General features: G+C 41.4%; 1 protein-coding gene across 3 annotated transcripts in view; it reads left to right on the forward strand.

The window, feature by feature from the left end:
* Positions 1-14,136, forward strand: part of PELI2 (pellino E3 ubiquitin protein ligase family member 2) — a 64,135-nt gene that overhangs the window by 12,792 nt on the left and 37,207 nt on the right. For all 3 annotated transcript variants that reach the window (XM_039552577.1, XM_039552578.1, XM_039552579.1), the window contains exon 2: positions 12,130-12,259. In XM_039552577.1, coding sequence (XP_039408511.1) covers positions 12,130-12,259 — 130 coding nt within the window. The remainder of the gene's footprint in view (positions 1-12,129; positions 12,260-14,136) is intronic.

A 14,136-nucleotide genomic window follows, 5' to 3' on the forward strand; every position in this document is an offset into this window, starting at 1 on the left:
TTGAGAATTGTAAACAAGGTTCCATGTAGTTTAGCAGCCTCGTATTTTGCCTTGTGTATGAGCTCAGTTCAGAGCTAAGAATAGTATTGTGTTACTCAAACATGTAAATTTTCTGGATGTGGAAAGTCTCCTTTTCCTAGTGGTTGTAAAATAGCCTAGTGGAGTTTTTTTGTCCTTGGGCAAAACTCTGAGAGGAAAAATTTGGGATTTGTTCAGACATGAATGCTTCTCCAGTAGATTCCAGGCTTGTTCCTTTATAATGGGCAGTTTCAGGAGATTTGCTTCTGAGTTTTACAAAGATACTGAAAGAGACTGATGGGGTGTGAGTATTTCTGGATGTCATTCTTATCTTCTGCTCCCCCTCAGGGTGGTACAGCCTGAGAGATTTCTACAAATGCTCTTTCCTCTGCTTTTGACAGGGCTGTAGGAGGAAAGGAAGATAGTTGTGTGAGACCCACAGAGATGTTCCTGTATTGGTATAATGCCAAAGTATTGCCAGAGTAGCAAGGGAATGTGTGGTTTATATTCTGAAATGCATGTGCAGCACCTTAAGCTGGGCAGGGGAGGACGGGAAATAATTTGGGTATCTGCAAAACCCACATAAAAATGAGGTAGTACAGATAAAATCTGAGTCTTGTATATATCCATATATATATATATATATATATATATATATATCCTCATGCACTGCAGTGGATGCAAAGCTCTTTAGCATTTTACCACTCCCCTCTTCAGCTGAAAACAGTGCGGCATGGCCAAGGTGCCCTTATGGAGAGTGATGTCAGGTATAAAAACTTGAGGGCAACAGGGAAATATCTCGAGCCAGGCAGCTGTAATCAATTACTTGATTTCTGTGTCTCTGAACTAGCTCCTGCAGTCATGCTTTGCTGGGCAATGCACTTCCAATTTCAGTCTTGGGCTCATGAGCTTTATTTCCACAGCTGAATTTCCATTTGGCTTGCAAAAGCTACTTTTAAGTCCTGTAATGCTGTTTGATATTATGGCCTGTACTTGGGGAAACTTTGCTTTAAACAGATCCTCTGTTTTCTTGGTCTGGTTTGCCCCATAGGGCATCCTTGCCTTTAAAATCAAAGGAATCTAGAGAAACGGAGTGAAACATATGGGATGGCTTGTTTTCTTGAAGGTTGGTGAAGAAAAATAGTAATAGTATGCTGTCTGTCTTTGTGGGTGTTGGCAAAGAAAAAGAGCTGGATTTCCAAAGGAAAAAATTTGAGGGAGAGCTATCTGTGGTTTTAAACTTGTTTTCTGTTCTACAAACCATTGTGCTACTTGTGCACATTACTTAATATCTGTTGGAATGAAACTTCAGCTTGCAGAGTATAACCAGAAGTAGATGGGCTGGAACAGCCCTGCGGATGAGCTAAGTGAAGATTTCTCTCTGGGAAACTTATCTGCTGTAGAGCCTTCAGTGTGGCTTCAGAGTTTCAGAGCTTGCATCCGTGTATAAACACTGTCTTGTGTGGTTGTCTTGCATAAAACTCTTGATGCTTCAGTGAGGAGATGCCTTCCCATCTGCAGACCATGGCAGTGCAAGATCTCTTGTTCAGGCACTGCTACACGAAGCTCTGTAGTGAGATTCTTCTGGAAATCAGAATCTCTGAGCAAGATTTTCCACTTTTGGAAGTGGAAAAACATTAGGAATTCATCACTTCTGTTGCTTTGATTCATTCTTAGTAAGTGATGTTTTCTGAGGCCTGTGAAAAGCCAATGTTTATTTTATGTAGCATTTTGGGAAGCCCTCTTAAGGGAAGCAAAATCTCAGCGTTCTGTAGGTGAAAGTGTGAAGCTGAAAGACTTTACTGTCATGAAGGTACATAGATCAGAATTCATTTTGCTGATCAACAGTAAACACTTAATGGCTTTGCAGAAATCTTTTCCTGGCTGGAGATGTCTGATTAACTTTGTTATAGATTATGATAAAAGCAAACACCCAAGGTTGCTGTGAATTAGTAAGCTGTCAGTGTGTTTTAAGTCTGAAGAAGATATATTGAAGTCTAGTTCTCTGCATTGCTGCACTATTAATTTCTGGTTTATTAAGACTTTTAAAAAACCCCCACAGCTTCAGCAGTGCTGTGATGCCTCTGTACTTATGGTCCACACACAGATCCAGTAGGTTTCAGGTATTTCTTTCAAGCTGGGTATGAGGAATAATTTATCCTGTGTGGATTTTAGGGCACATAACACACTTGCTAACCAAGAACAGACAGAAAGGTAACTCTTTGCTTTTTCTCTTTACTTACCCACTCTAAATGTGCTGGGAGTAGGCAGTGCAGTAGATGATCTTCCCTTTGACAGCTTGTGCCATGGAGCAGTTGATATAATGCAGAATCAGTGATATTAAGGAAGCTGCTGTGTTCAGAGAGGCAGCAATGCTTGCGAGTGCTACAAAGGAGGAGACCCAATTCTTTATTTTCTGTTTCTGAGGCAAATATTTGGGATTCTGTTCAGCAGTTGGGATTGAACTGGGAGCTGTGCATTTGTAAGGGTGTCTTTTTCCCCGGGAAGCTAAAAGGAATGTTAAAATTGATAGAATTTGACTTGGATGTTGCAGCTCAGGATGCAGTAGTTGAGTGCCTCACTTTCTATTCAGTGCACTGCTGGTGAGATCACCTATATTCACAAAATGGATGCAAATTTTATCTCTTCCTCTGTGCTAAATGGTACTGAAACCAACCAAAGAAGATTCTTGTCATGCATGAGTGTTGAAAAAGCTGTAACAGACATCCTGGAACTTCTTCCACTGTCTGTGGAAGCACAAAAATGACCTTGCAACTGCTTGTATTTGGAGGTGAACTGAAGTTATAAGAAAGCTATCACATTTTCTTATGAAAATGTGAACTATCAAATAGTCCTTGATAGGGTTTTAGGGAAAGCACTTGATTTCTTAGGAAATGACTTGTTGGGACTGTGCTTTTATTTTCAATGGCCCAAATGGTCCTTTGAGTGAAATGTAGTTTCTCCATAATGTTTAATGTAGTGAAGTTTTCAGCTGTAATGTGGTGTTATTACTGTTCATTCGCAGGCTAAAATTCGAACAGATTGGTTTTGCCCCTTTGAGCATGTGCGAAGCACAAAGAGGTTGGGAGAGTGTCCAGAATGTCAGGGCAGGTGGGTTTTGAGGTCTCTCGTCCCCTTGCATGCTATGATGTCTCATTTGTGTCTATTTTGAAACTTGCAGCCTTGATCTGATGTTTAAGAGCCGATTGTAAATAGTTTCCAAACAAAGCTGTGTGGTTCCTCTGGTGGTGTGGATCAGCAGTCTTCCTCCTGCCCTTCTTTCTTCCTGTGCACCGAAACCCAGCTGTGCGTAGTGCTTTGCGTTGAAAGGGATTTTGTGTTTTTCTGACTTGTTTTGAATGCAGTGAAAGCCAGATCTTGCTTTCTGCTGTATTTGTGAATATTTAACCAAATGGCATATCAAACAATTCCAGTGGTGTTTGGCTAGATTATAGATCCTTCTCAGATGAGTAGCATTTCCTCCATGCTATGAGAGGTTTAGGGTTGGAAAGAGGATTCTCTAAACATGGTGCTTTGCCCACCTCTTGTGCTCTTTTAGCTGAAATAAAAAGCATCCTTTGAAATGAACCTGATTAGTTTATACCCTGTATTTTGCTATGCACTAGCATTGCTGGTTTTATGCAGCGGCGAATGGTTTATCTGACAGCTTTGGAGATGGGCTTAAAGCACTGAATAAAATTGCCTCCTTGTTAAATGAATGCTGGGGGGAGCAGTAAAATGTTGGAAATAAGGATTGTTAAGAAAATCATTATATGAAAGAAGAGGTTTCCTTGCCCCATACCCTCTGCTTTCTAAAAGGAGAACCTCTTGCATTCTAATTCTCTGCTAGCATATTACTTCTGTTGGAATTGATATAATAATATCTTAAATGTGGTGGTTTTTTTCTGTTAAAGTTGCTACTTTTCTTTTTCCCTGCCAATATCATGGTTATGGATGACTTTTGTGTTTTATGTTGTCAGACTCAGGTCATCCCTGCCTAGAGAGTTTTTAGCTATTAAGTTGTTTGGAACTGTCAGGTTATCTGACTGCTTTAATTGAAGCTTATCCTGATGCTCTAGTAGGCTGCATCAGCATGTTCCTTGGGTTCTTCCAGAGTATCAGCTTTTAATCAAACTCTTGTGTTACTTATTCAGATGTCTTTGGTTTCACAAAAACAAAACTAACAAATTATTTTCCAGAAAAATTATTTGGGACAAGTAACAAGCTACTTGTTAGTAGCTTGTTAGGAAAAAATTAAGGAGGGTAATAAGAAGTTTCTGCAGAAAGTTCCTCCCAGCCTAGAAGAAACACCAGCTCTTTTGTATTCCTGACTGGATCTCCCTGGTCTTCTGTGACAAGTAGCTGCAGTAATGGATCCCTGACTCCTGTGCCCCTCGCTTGGGGACTGGTTGCTTCTGCTGCTTCTGTATTTTCTTACTCCAGAATTTCTTCCTCTGCCCCTCAGTGAGGAGAAGAGCATCAAAATAGCAAGGAGTTTTGGGAATTTTGGAGGTAGTTGGATGTGTGGTGTAAATAAAGCTGATTAAAAGCAGCTCTTACACAACCCATTTGGTATTTGCAAGCCAAGAGCATCCTTTAACTTTTTGTGTAGGGTGCAGTTAATACAGATCAGGTGCATGTTTCTTGAAGTGCCTGTGTTAGGTAAGCCAAACATGCATGAGGATTAGTCAGCTGTAGTTTCTATAAATATTCTCCCTGAAACAAACTTGATTTTCTTATGACTCTTCTGTTACAGCTGTTATAATAGCAGGGTAGTCCTGCTGGTGGTGGAGGAAAATGTGTGGAGTGGAGTAATTAAAAAATGAATTAACCTTATCTGTAGGGTACCAGATTCATTCATTGCTTGGTGGGTGGAGGTGGGGGGAACAGGAGGAGGCCACAACATCCAGGAATAGCTTTTTCCCCCAAACCAGAAGAGTGACCAGTTCTGTTTCAGAACACCAGGGAATAATTAAGGTCACCCTGGAGAACCTCAGCTACTGCACATGTGACTTCTTGTGGTGTTTCCAGTAGATAAGGTTATATTTAATTTGTATACCCTGTGAAGGAGGAAAGTAGGTTCTAGCTTATCTGATCTGCTGTAGGTGCCTCTGAAAGCTTTGTTTGTTGTTTTTTTCATGGTGTACATAACCTTTTACTGTGTGCTCAGCTAATCCATACTTGTGATTCTGATCAGAGAGGGGCTGGCTGGAACATAAAAGCTCTGTGCATATAGCATGAGACTTTGGGGCCAGCTCACTGCTGGGTTCCTGATGGTAGGAGCAACTTTTGAAAGGTAGCTAAAAAAAGTAATTAAAAATAACTCCTAATCACGAGCCAGTGATGCAAGTCAGCCTTTTCTCTGAAAAATCTGGGGTCATGGCACAGATCAGGCCAGGCTGCATTTCACTGAATCACTGCAGCCTCTGAGAAGGCTCGAGGACAGTACAGGGAGCAGTAAACAAAGCAAGGAGTACTAAAATTTGGTGCTGGGGAAGAGAAGGCTTGTGATGAACACACACAGGACTAATCACCATGCCAATGAGTGTTCCAAAACTGCTGGAGAAGGGAATGCTTCCTGAAGTGTTCTATGATAGTAAAATGACTTCACAAATTCAAGTTGTAAGAACAAACACTTGTCTCAGAAGCAGAAAAGAAAAACCAAACCAACCCCAAACTGATTATAGCCACAATTAATAGCTCCAACATACCTTTCTCAGGGATAATCAAGTTCACAGATGCAAAAACATTGCTTTTAATTGGGTAAAGAGATGAGATTATTTGGGACTTTGGAACTTGTTGGTTTGGATTTTCTTGCTCTGCAGGAAGACTGGCTTTATTAAGCTGTACAACTGGTAGTGATTAGGAAGCATTTATGCCTATGGAGACGTCTTAGCCAGCAGTCTGAGGTGGGACTGTGTCTTTCATTCAGGACTTCATCCCAGGTTGCATAAACCAAAGGTCTTGGATCAGTGGCTTTTGGTAATCCAAGGATGGAAGTCCTTTGGTTATCCATGAGTTGCTTATTGCTGCAGTCTTTCTACTTAATACTGCTTTAGTTTTGCTGTTGTAACTACTTAAAACATTTTCCTTCAGAAAGGAAGAAAAATCTGATGGGAATTCATCTTCTAGCACGTGAGCCTGCTGTGAGAAGAAGAGAGAATAGATTGTTGAAGCTCTTTGGTGGATTTGGCAGGAAGTGCAGGAGACTTGCTTGACCTGGGTCTCCCTTGCTGTGTGCATGGGGAAAGTTTTAACTAAAGATGTTGAAACACAGTGGGGAGGCCCAGATCTTCCCGACTAACTGAAACAGAGATGTCATGGATTGGCTGGATCAAGCCTTTGAGTTGGGGATGGAGCAGGTGACTCTGCCAGCTCTGTTTTCTGTCATTCTGTGGCCAGGAAGCAGCTGTACATTTTTCCAGAGATGATGTGATGCAGTGGGGAAAGGGCACCCTGGGAAGACATAAGGGAACCTTCTGGTCACTCAAGGCTTGTTGAGTGCCAGGGGATGAGGGCAACAAGGATAAAACAGCATCCTCCTTCCAGCCTCCAAGAAAGTCCAGCATTAAAGGTGTTTGTTGCAATCTGTTGTAGTGGTCTGTGCAGCGCTGCACTGTTCAAGGAGCAGCCATGTGCTCACTGCCAGAACTCCCAACAGGAACGGGATTAGCAGTGGTACCTCTGGAGGTGGAGGCTGCTTCTGAGACAGACATTGATGCATGCAATCAGCTGGAGACAAGCTGAGACCTAAATTCATATTGAGTTAATATCTGTGACGCTGATACAGCACCAGAGAACACAGTTCAAAGGAGGAAATGAACCAGGAGTATCCTGTTGGTACAGAAGTTCTCCTTAGCTTCGCTTTTGCTATTTGGCAGTTCTTCCCCATGAGATTAAGTTTGAGAATAACTTCACTGTTCTGTTTCACTGAAATTCACAGATAACTGGCAGACAGCAACTGCTTATTTTCTGAAGCTCTGATGCAGAAGAATGTATTTGAAAGAATTCTTTCCTTTTTTCCAAAAGGAAATCCTTAGCCATTTTTTTGCTGAAATACTGCTAGATACAAAATGAATTGTTGAGGTTGTTACAAGGGGAGAGGGTGTAAAGACTGTGAAGTACTGGCAGTGATATTATATAAAAGGAGACACAAATATGCTTATTTTGTTGTCAACTTTGCATATGTTGAAGCTTTCTGTTTGTGTTTTGCTATAAGCTATAAACATGTGGCTTCTTCCCTTTTAATGTGTGTTCAAGGGAGGGAGTGTTGGATGCTTCAGCAGCAGAGGGTTTTCCAGTTAGTCAGGACTTGAGTGTGGAGCCGTGAAAAACTCTGGGACTGGGTATTGCAAAGGTGAATAATGTATCTTTAGCCTTCATATGTCATGGATGTCATGATAGCTGTAGACTCGCAGTGCTTCCAAGGGAATCTCTCCTGCTCTCTCTGCTGTTTTCCATGTTGCTGATAAAAGTGCTTCTGTGGTTTTGCAATGGGCTGGAGAGTGAGGAATGTGGTTTTAAAACTGAATTTAAAGCATAAATCTAGTTTTGTTTCTCCTTCATATGAACCAAGGAGAGAAGTAGTGGGAATGAATTAAGAAATGAAAGGTGAGAGTGCTGCTTTTGGCACCAGTGTGGGACCACACTGGTTCAGGGATGGTAAAAATACAATGTAAGCACAAACTGAATTTTGGTATGTGTGGAGAATGTACTACAGGATTCTACCAAATATGGGATCAGAATGTACTTACAAGGGAAGATTTACTCAAGTCTGACTTCACTTCTGCAGCTTTATTGTTTAGTGAGCAAAGATGTGCTGTTTGACTCACTAGAGCTATGGAAACAACTGCAGCATCTCATCTGTTTATAGCCAAGTCTGTCATTTTGGATGGTTTTCATCCAAAAATGATGAGGTGTGCCATAGATCTGTTAGTTATAGACGAGGAAAGCAAAGTAAAATTACTCCTTTTTATCTGGGGGAAATATTATCGGTGAGAATCAGGAGTTGTTCAGTTTTAGTCTTTTGGGAGGTATTTTGCATAGGTATGGAGAAGTATTTAAGTTTTATGATGACTTGTATTTTGATAGCATTGTCAAAAAAAAATCAGCTACATGCAGCACTTTCAATGTCAGCTAGCATATACCTTAATTTTAAGGATGACTTCCTTGAGTTGACATCAAACTTTCCAAGGTGCAGGTCAAGGTTTAAAGCTCTCGTGCCAAGTAACAGAGCTGTCATTTACTCTTCGCCACTGTCTAGCCTGGATTTTTTTAAAAAACAAAACCAAAGTAAACATAAACCAAAAAAGCTTGTGTAACAAGCTCTCTGACACACAGTTCAAAGCTTGTTGCTGATCTCTGAAGTAGACAAGTACTTGTAGTAGTACAAGTAGTACAAGACTTGTAGAAAGTAGGAACTTGCCACAGTGGACTGTGGGAGTGAGCATGTGTGGTCTTGCTCTCCAGACAGCCCCGAATCCAGGCGGAGGAGAGGCTTTCATTACATATCCCAGCCATGGGAAAAGCTTAATTGGAGTTTGCAGCTCATTGTATACCAAACTCTTCAAGTGTTTGATGTAAATCTGTAGGAAACTGGCTTTGATAATTATGGTGCCCATAGCCCATGCCAGCACCACTCCCTTATTTGCAAGGAATAGTGCTATCAGCTGAGATAATTATCCCAGGAGGTTTCATAATGCAGCTTGTCCCAGTACTGCTGTCACTGAGAAGTGTTTGGCAGAAGTACAGGACCACTCCTTCCACGTGTATTGGTCTGATGAACATCTGGAGAACTTTGGAAGTGCCCCATCGATCTGCATGTGGGCAGGATGCTCTCAGAGATGATTGTTCTGTCCCTGTGAAATTTGATTTTTTTTCCTTGTTTGTTTTATTAGTTGAGAACAACATTTGTTCCAGGCTTTTTGGTGCGATGAAGGAGAATTTCAGATGCAAGTTCTTTTGGTAGTACTGGCCTTCTTGTGAAGCAAAAAGTTGTGTGCTAATGTGCTGGTCCCTAAGCTGATCGTGGAGCCATTGGAAGAGTGCAAGGAGAAGGGAAATGGCTCCTGCTTGCGGAGGAGCTTTGTGAGAGGAAGCTTCTGTTGGTTGTGGGGAAGCTTGGAGACTCCCAGTGTTTTGTGATGGGGAATTTGTGGCCTCAGTCCTTGTCCCTTCTCCATCTGTGATTCCATCCTGTTGCTGCTCAGAGGGAGGCACTTTCTGCTCACCCAGGCACTGCTCAGTGGAAGAGCTGAGAGCACTGGAGAAGAGAGGGCAGGTTTTGTTGTAGTTCTTTGTGCCTGTGCTTAGAGAAGCTGGCTCAGCAAGGTGTGGGCAGCTATTCCTCCTCCTGGGTGCTGAATCCTGCTGTGTCCTGTGGGACAGCTCCTGTCAGAAAGGCAGGGATGGGCCAAGGCTGTGGGGCTGCTGCCTCAGGAGCAGGGCAGAGAGGGTGGGAGGGAGCAATCCTGCCACGGCTGGCAGCATCCCAGGGCATTACTGCTGGGTCACTGGGGATGGAGCTTGTTCGGGGGTGGGAAGGAAAGGTGTGGCCACAGTGCCATGAGGAGGGTTGGTTTGTGGGGAACAAGTTGAGAGGCCTGGTGCAGGAAAAATGAAGGCATCTGCTGGCTGTGGAGAGAGGCAACTTCTCACACTCTTTTTTCCCCCCCCTTCTAAAACGTGTGTATCCCTAGGAATTGTCCCAGCTCTTTCTACCGCTGTCGAATCAAAATCAAACTTGCAGGTCTATAATTAAAGCATAACAAATAATAAAACTACCACTCAATTCCTCTTGCCCTTTGTGGAAAGGAAATGTAGAAATGGGCACAAGGAAAACCTTCATGAAAATTTGTCAGTGCTAATCAGGATAAATGAGTTCAGCTTTCACTTTGCTTGTATTTTCTTCCTATTTGAAGTTTCCAAGAGGTCTTTTAACCTTGAGCTTCTTTATTTCTCTCTTTTAAAAGTAATTAAATCCCACAGAAATGAATTAGAGCGGCCTTCCCCAGTTAAAATTGTTTTCTGAAAATGAGGAAAAAAACCCAAACCAATAAAACACCACTTGCCTGGTTTTAACTTCCAGTGGAACTACTTTAGTTCAGTACTGTTTAGCAGTTACACAAGTATAAGAAAAATTGAAAGTTACAGGATGTAAAGCTAGCAGTGGTAATATATAGTCGTTATACATTATTTCTGAGGGAATTGTTACTTTTTTAGGTTTCCAGATAAAAATACTTGTAGAAAGAATGTTGTCTTCAACAAGTTAAAACTTGCTGGCATATTCCTGATAATAGTGTCTTTGAAAGAAAGCATGTGCATATATCCGGGGAGATTCAAGTGGAGAATCAAATAACTCCTATTTTAAGTGCTGGTATTTAAGCTGCCTGTGGAACATATTGATGTATTTTTCTAGGGATTGGTCTCTTGTGATGAGGATCCACTGTGCTGCACTTCTCTGGAATAGCCTTAATAACAAATTTCCAAGGTGCAAGTAGGCCTGGCATGAAATAGTAGTGATTTACTCCTGTTGCTTTTGTGCTGTGTTAGGGAATCTCTTTTAATATTCCAGAAAGACACAGTAGTCTTCCCTGTGAAAATGGGAGTGAGAGGACAAGTTCAGCTGCAAGTCTCTCAACTTTCTATGTGGCTTCAGCATCATGTATTGAATGTGCATTTTTTAAATGTCTGAGTTTTATGTTCTACAGTACTGAGATTTGAGATTATTTTGATCTTAAATCTGTTCTTGCTTGTGCTCAGTCGTTCAGCAGTCCTGCATTTGGGATTCCTGCTGTTTAGACGTGGTGGCTGTGCATTGTGAGCTGTTTCCCCGTGGGACAGCTGGTGATCCTTGCCTGGAGTGAGCAGTGAGCCTTCTCCAGAGCCCCAGCAATGAGGTCTCTTGCTTTCATCCATTGCCCATTTCCTGCTGGTTTGCAGAAGGGTGGGAGGCTCTCAAAGTGCATTCTCTTGTTATTCAAATAGTTACATATACAGGATGTAATGATAAGAAAAAAAAATACTCTGGGTTGTTGCATTGCTGCTTTTCTTTTTCATATTCTTTTTCTGCCTGCAACGTTAGCCTTTAATCATAAAGACTGTAGGAGAGAGATACATGAGATCAGTATAGAACAGACCTCACCAGTAAGACAGAAGTGATTTATCAGTGGAATAACATCTGTAGTTTCTTGGGCAAAAGTCTGAAATCTCAGGATCAGGAATGGAAGAGGTAGTAAAGCCCTGAAAGCTCCTCCTAGACCAGCTGAGAGTTGGCAGGAATGATGGTGAAAAGCCTCTACCTGACCTAAATCTTGGGGGTGAGGTGGTGGTGGTGTATTCTGTGCTTGTGCAGTGCAAAGAAAATTCCAGTTGATCCCTTCCCTGGGGAAGGAGCTCTGTCCCCTTGAGGCTTCAGACTTCTCTGAATAATTAATCCATAGGGTCTGTGTCCTCAGGGAGAGATGAAAGAACTGTCAAGGGCTCCTGTGTTACACCTGATAAAGAAAGTCATTAGTGAGGCTTCAGATAGTCACATGAATTAAAAACACTTGCATCCTCTTTCTTTAATAATAGATAAAGCCTTTAGGATTAAAGTTTTTTTTTTAAAAAAAGAGGGGGGGAACACAACTAGAAAAGCATTCTGTGTGAGTAATATTCCTTCTCACATAGTTTTACTTGCCCCTAAGTTACTTTGGTCTTCCAAGTTGCCCCTGTTCTTCCTCCACTCCTACACGAGATGTGGGGAGAGGGGTGGTAGGGTAAAAACATTTGAAACCTCCTCATGTTCTGAAATTAAAGTGAAGATGCAGAGTTTGTTCTTCCAAATTCCTTTGATTCTAGAGATGAGGAGGTGTTTCTGTGCTTGAAAAACCAAGTATTTAATTTGTAGTTAATTATCTTCTTAATGAGAATAAAATTTCAACCATTGGTAGGTAAAGAATGTTTGAGTGCTCATAATTCAGGAAGCAAGCTTAGCCTGGTTGTTACTTTTTTTTGTTTTGCCCCGTGCGTTTGATGATACCAGAACATTGTGGCCAAATTACCGCTCTCTCCTCTCCTGCATTCCAAACTGGTGGTGGTTTATGCTCAACTTTTTTCCTTTATTTCCAGATATAATGGATCCCTCCCTAATGGTGACAGGGGGCGCAGGAAAAGCAGATTTGCCCTTTATAAGCGACCTAAGGCAAATGGAGTTAAGCCCAGCACTGTTCACGTCATCTCTACTCCTCAAGCATCGAAGGTATGTGACACTGGGCAAATCCTGGTTTTTGGTGATCCTGAGTGGAGAAGAACTCGGGTACTACTGCTGATTTACCTTGCTGCCAGTTTATTCTGTGCTAGTAGGATACATTTGTTGAATGAAGAGGCTGCAGTGGATTTTCTTTCTGGGGTATATAGCTTTAATCCAGTTACCTGTTTAAAATGGTCTGTAAGCTCAGGTATGAGATAATCTGACCTTCCTGCCCCTGTTCAGAAAGCTGACTGTCAGTGCTGACTGTTCTATACGAGCCATAGAGTAGTCAGGGGATAAAAACACAAAAAGTATTTTTGTTCTTTCTCACTGGAGTGATATTTCTTTCCTCTTCAGAAGGTAACTGACATGCTATAAAAAATGTTCTGATCTCTTTGGGCCTTTCACTTTTGTTGCTAATAATGATACTACACAAATTTTTACCTGAAGTTTAGTGTGGGTGAAGGAGGAAAAGCAGCCAAGTAAATATATTAACCTAGCAACATACTAGTGCATAGAACTGTCCAGGTCAGAATTCTGGTGGTGGAATATATTTCAGGCTGCAAAAGGTCTTGCTATCTCTCTTCTCAACCCGTTTTTCGTAGAAGCAAGAAGTGGGTAGAGTCTGGGCCAAACTGGAGGGGAAGTTCTGTGGTGGCACTCACACAGGAGGATGGTTTGTTTGAGATGTACCTCACTGAAATACCTCTTGGGAGAGAGAAGGAGAGAACCTACACCATTCTCAGAAAAGTGTTGTCTGTCTTGGACCAAGAGAAGAATGTTGTTTAATACATAGTATGGGATTATGTTTTCTCTTCTAATACACACCATACACAGTATATGCCTAAACTCACCAAAATACACAATATTAGAGCTTGTTCTCTTTGAACATTATATAGGGCTTGCCTTCTGCAGATAAATGTGGAGTCTTTTGGATTAGAAGTTACAGTAAATATTTTTCAGTGTTTCTATTATGAAAATGAAAGCTTTTGTGAGTTAAATCTTCCTGATGGCATCGACCTTCAGAAAAGACCCGTAGTGTATGTTGGTAATTCTGGTCTGTTGCTTAAAATGTAACAAATGGGGAAAAAATGTGTTTTACACAGTGGATGGAAATATACACATGTTCTCACTGGATAATCTTAAGCATTTAGACTGCAGATAGTATTTCAGCATTTGAGTTGCAAAATATTTAAACACCTGGCAGACACCACATGGAATCTGGTTAATGTTCATCTGTGGTGTTATTGTAGTGCAGATAAAATATGTGTGCTGTACAAATTGGTGTCCTTATAAAGATAGCAGAGGGTCTGGGACATTAAAGCCTGTCCTCTGAGCATTTGGATTCAGGGAGATGTGTCAAGTTGAATGTATTTTGCACTTTCTCTGAACCCTTAGAAAAGAGCTTTTGTGTATTTGTGCTGCTGTCTGGGGCAGGGCTGGTGGATGTGTGCCAGAACAGTGGTGCAGTGATTCTTAGTGAGTGCTCTTCCCATGCACGGAAAGGACACTTAGATTTTTAAGATGCTGTCATCAGCTTTTCTCACATCTTAGGCACCAGAGCCTGAATTGTTTTACTGAGAAGTGTTTCTGCATGTATCTTGTGTAAATGAAGAAGCATAGGCTAATAAAAAGTGAACTGCTTAGTTCTTAGCAAATAATGTGCAACTTGACCTCAGAAGTTTAGTTGTGCTCTCAGTCTTTCAGTCTAATTCGTATTTAAGGAAGATGAAACAGCAGAAACTTGTGCTGCACAGGATATTAACAAGTTTCCTCCCTTTACATCCTTCATTTTAACTTTTCAGATACCAATTCTCTGGTTTTTTTCTGCTTGTCTGTCACTGTAAACTGAATATGTGAGTAAAAAGACATGTAATGTTTAGAGT

The sequence above is a fragment of the Corvus cornix genome, chromosome 5 (assembly GCF_000738735.6).
Source record: "Corvus cornix cornix isolate S_Up_H32 chromosome 5, ASM73873v5, whole genome shotgun sequence".
NCBI classification, from domain to species: Eukaryota; Metazoa; Chordata; class Aves; order Passeriformes; family Corvidae; genus Corvus; species Corvus cornix.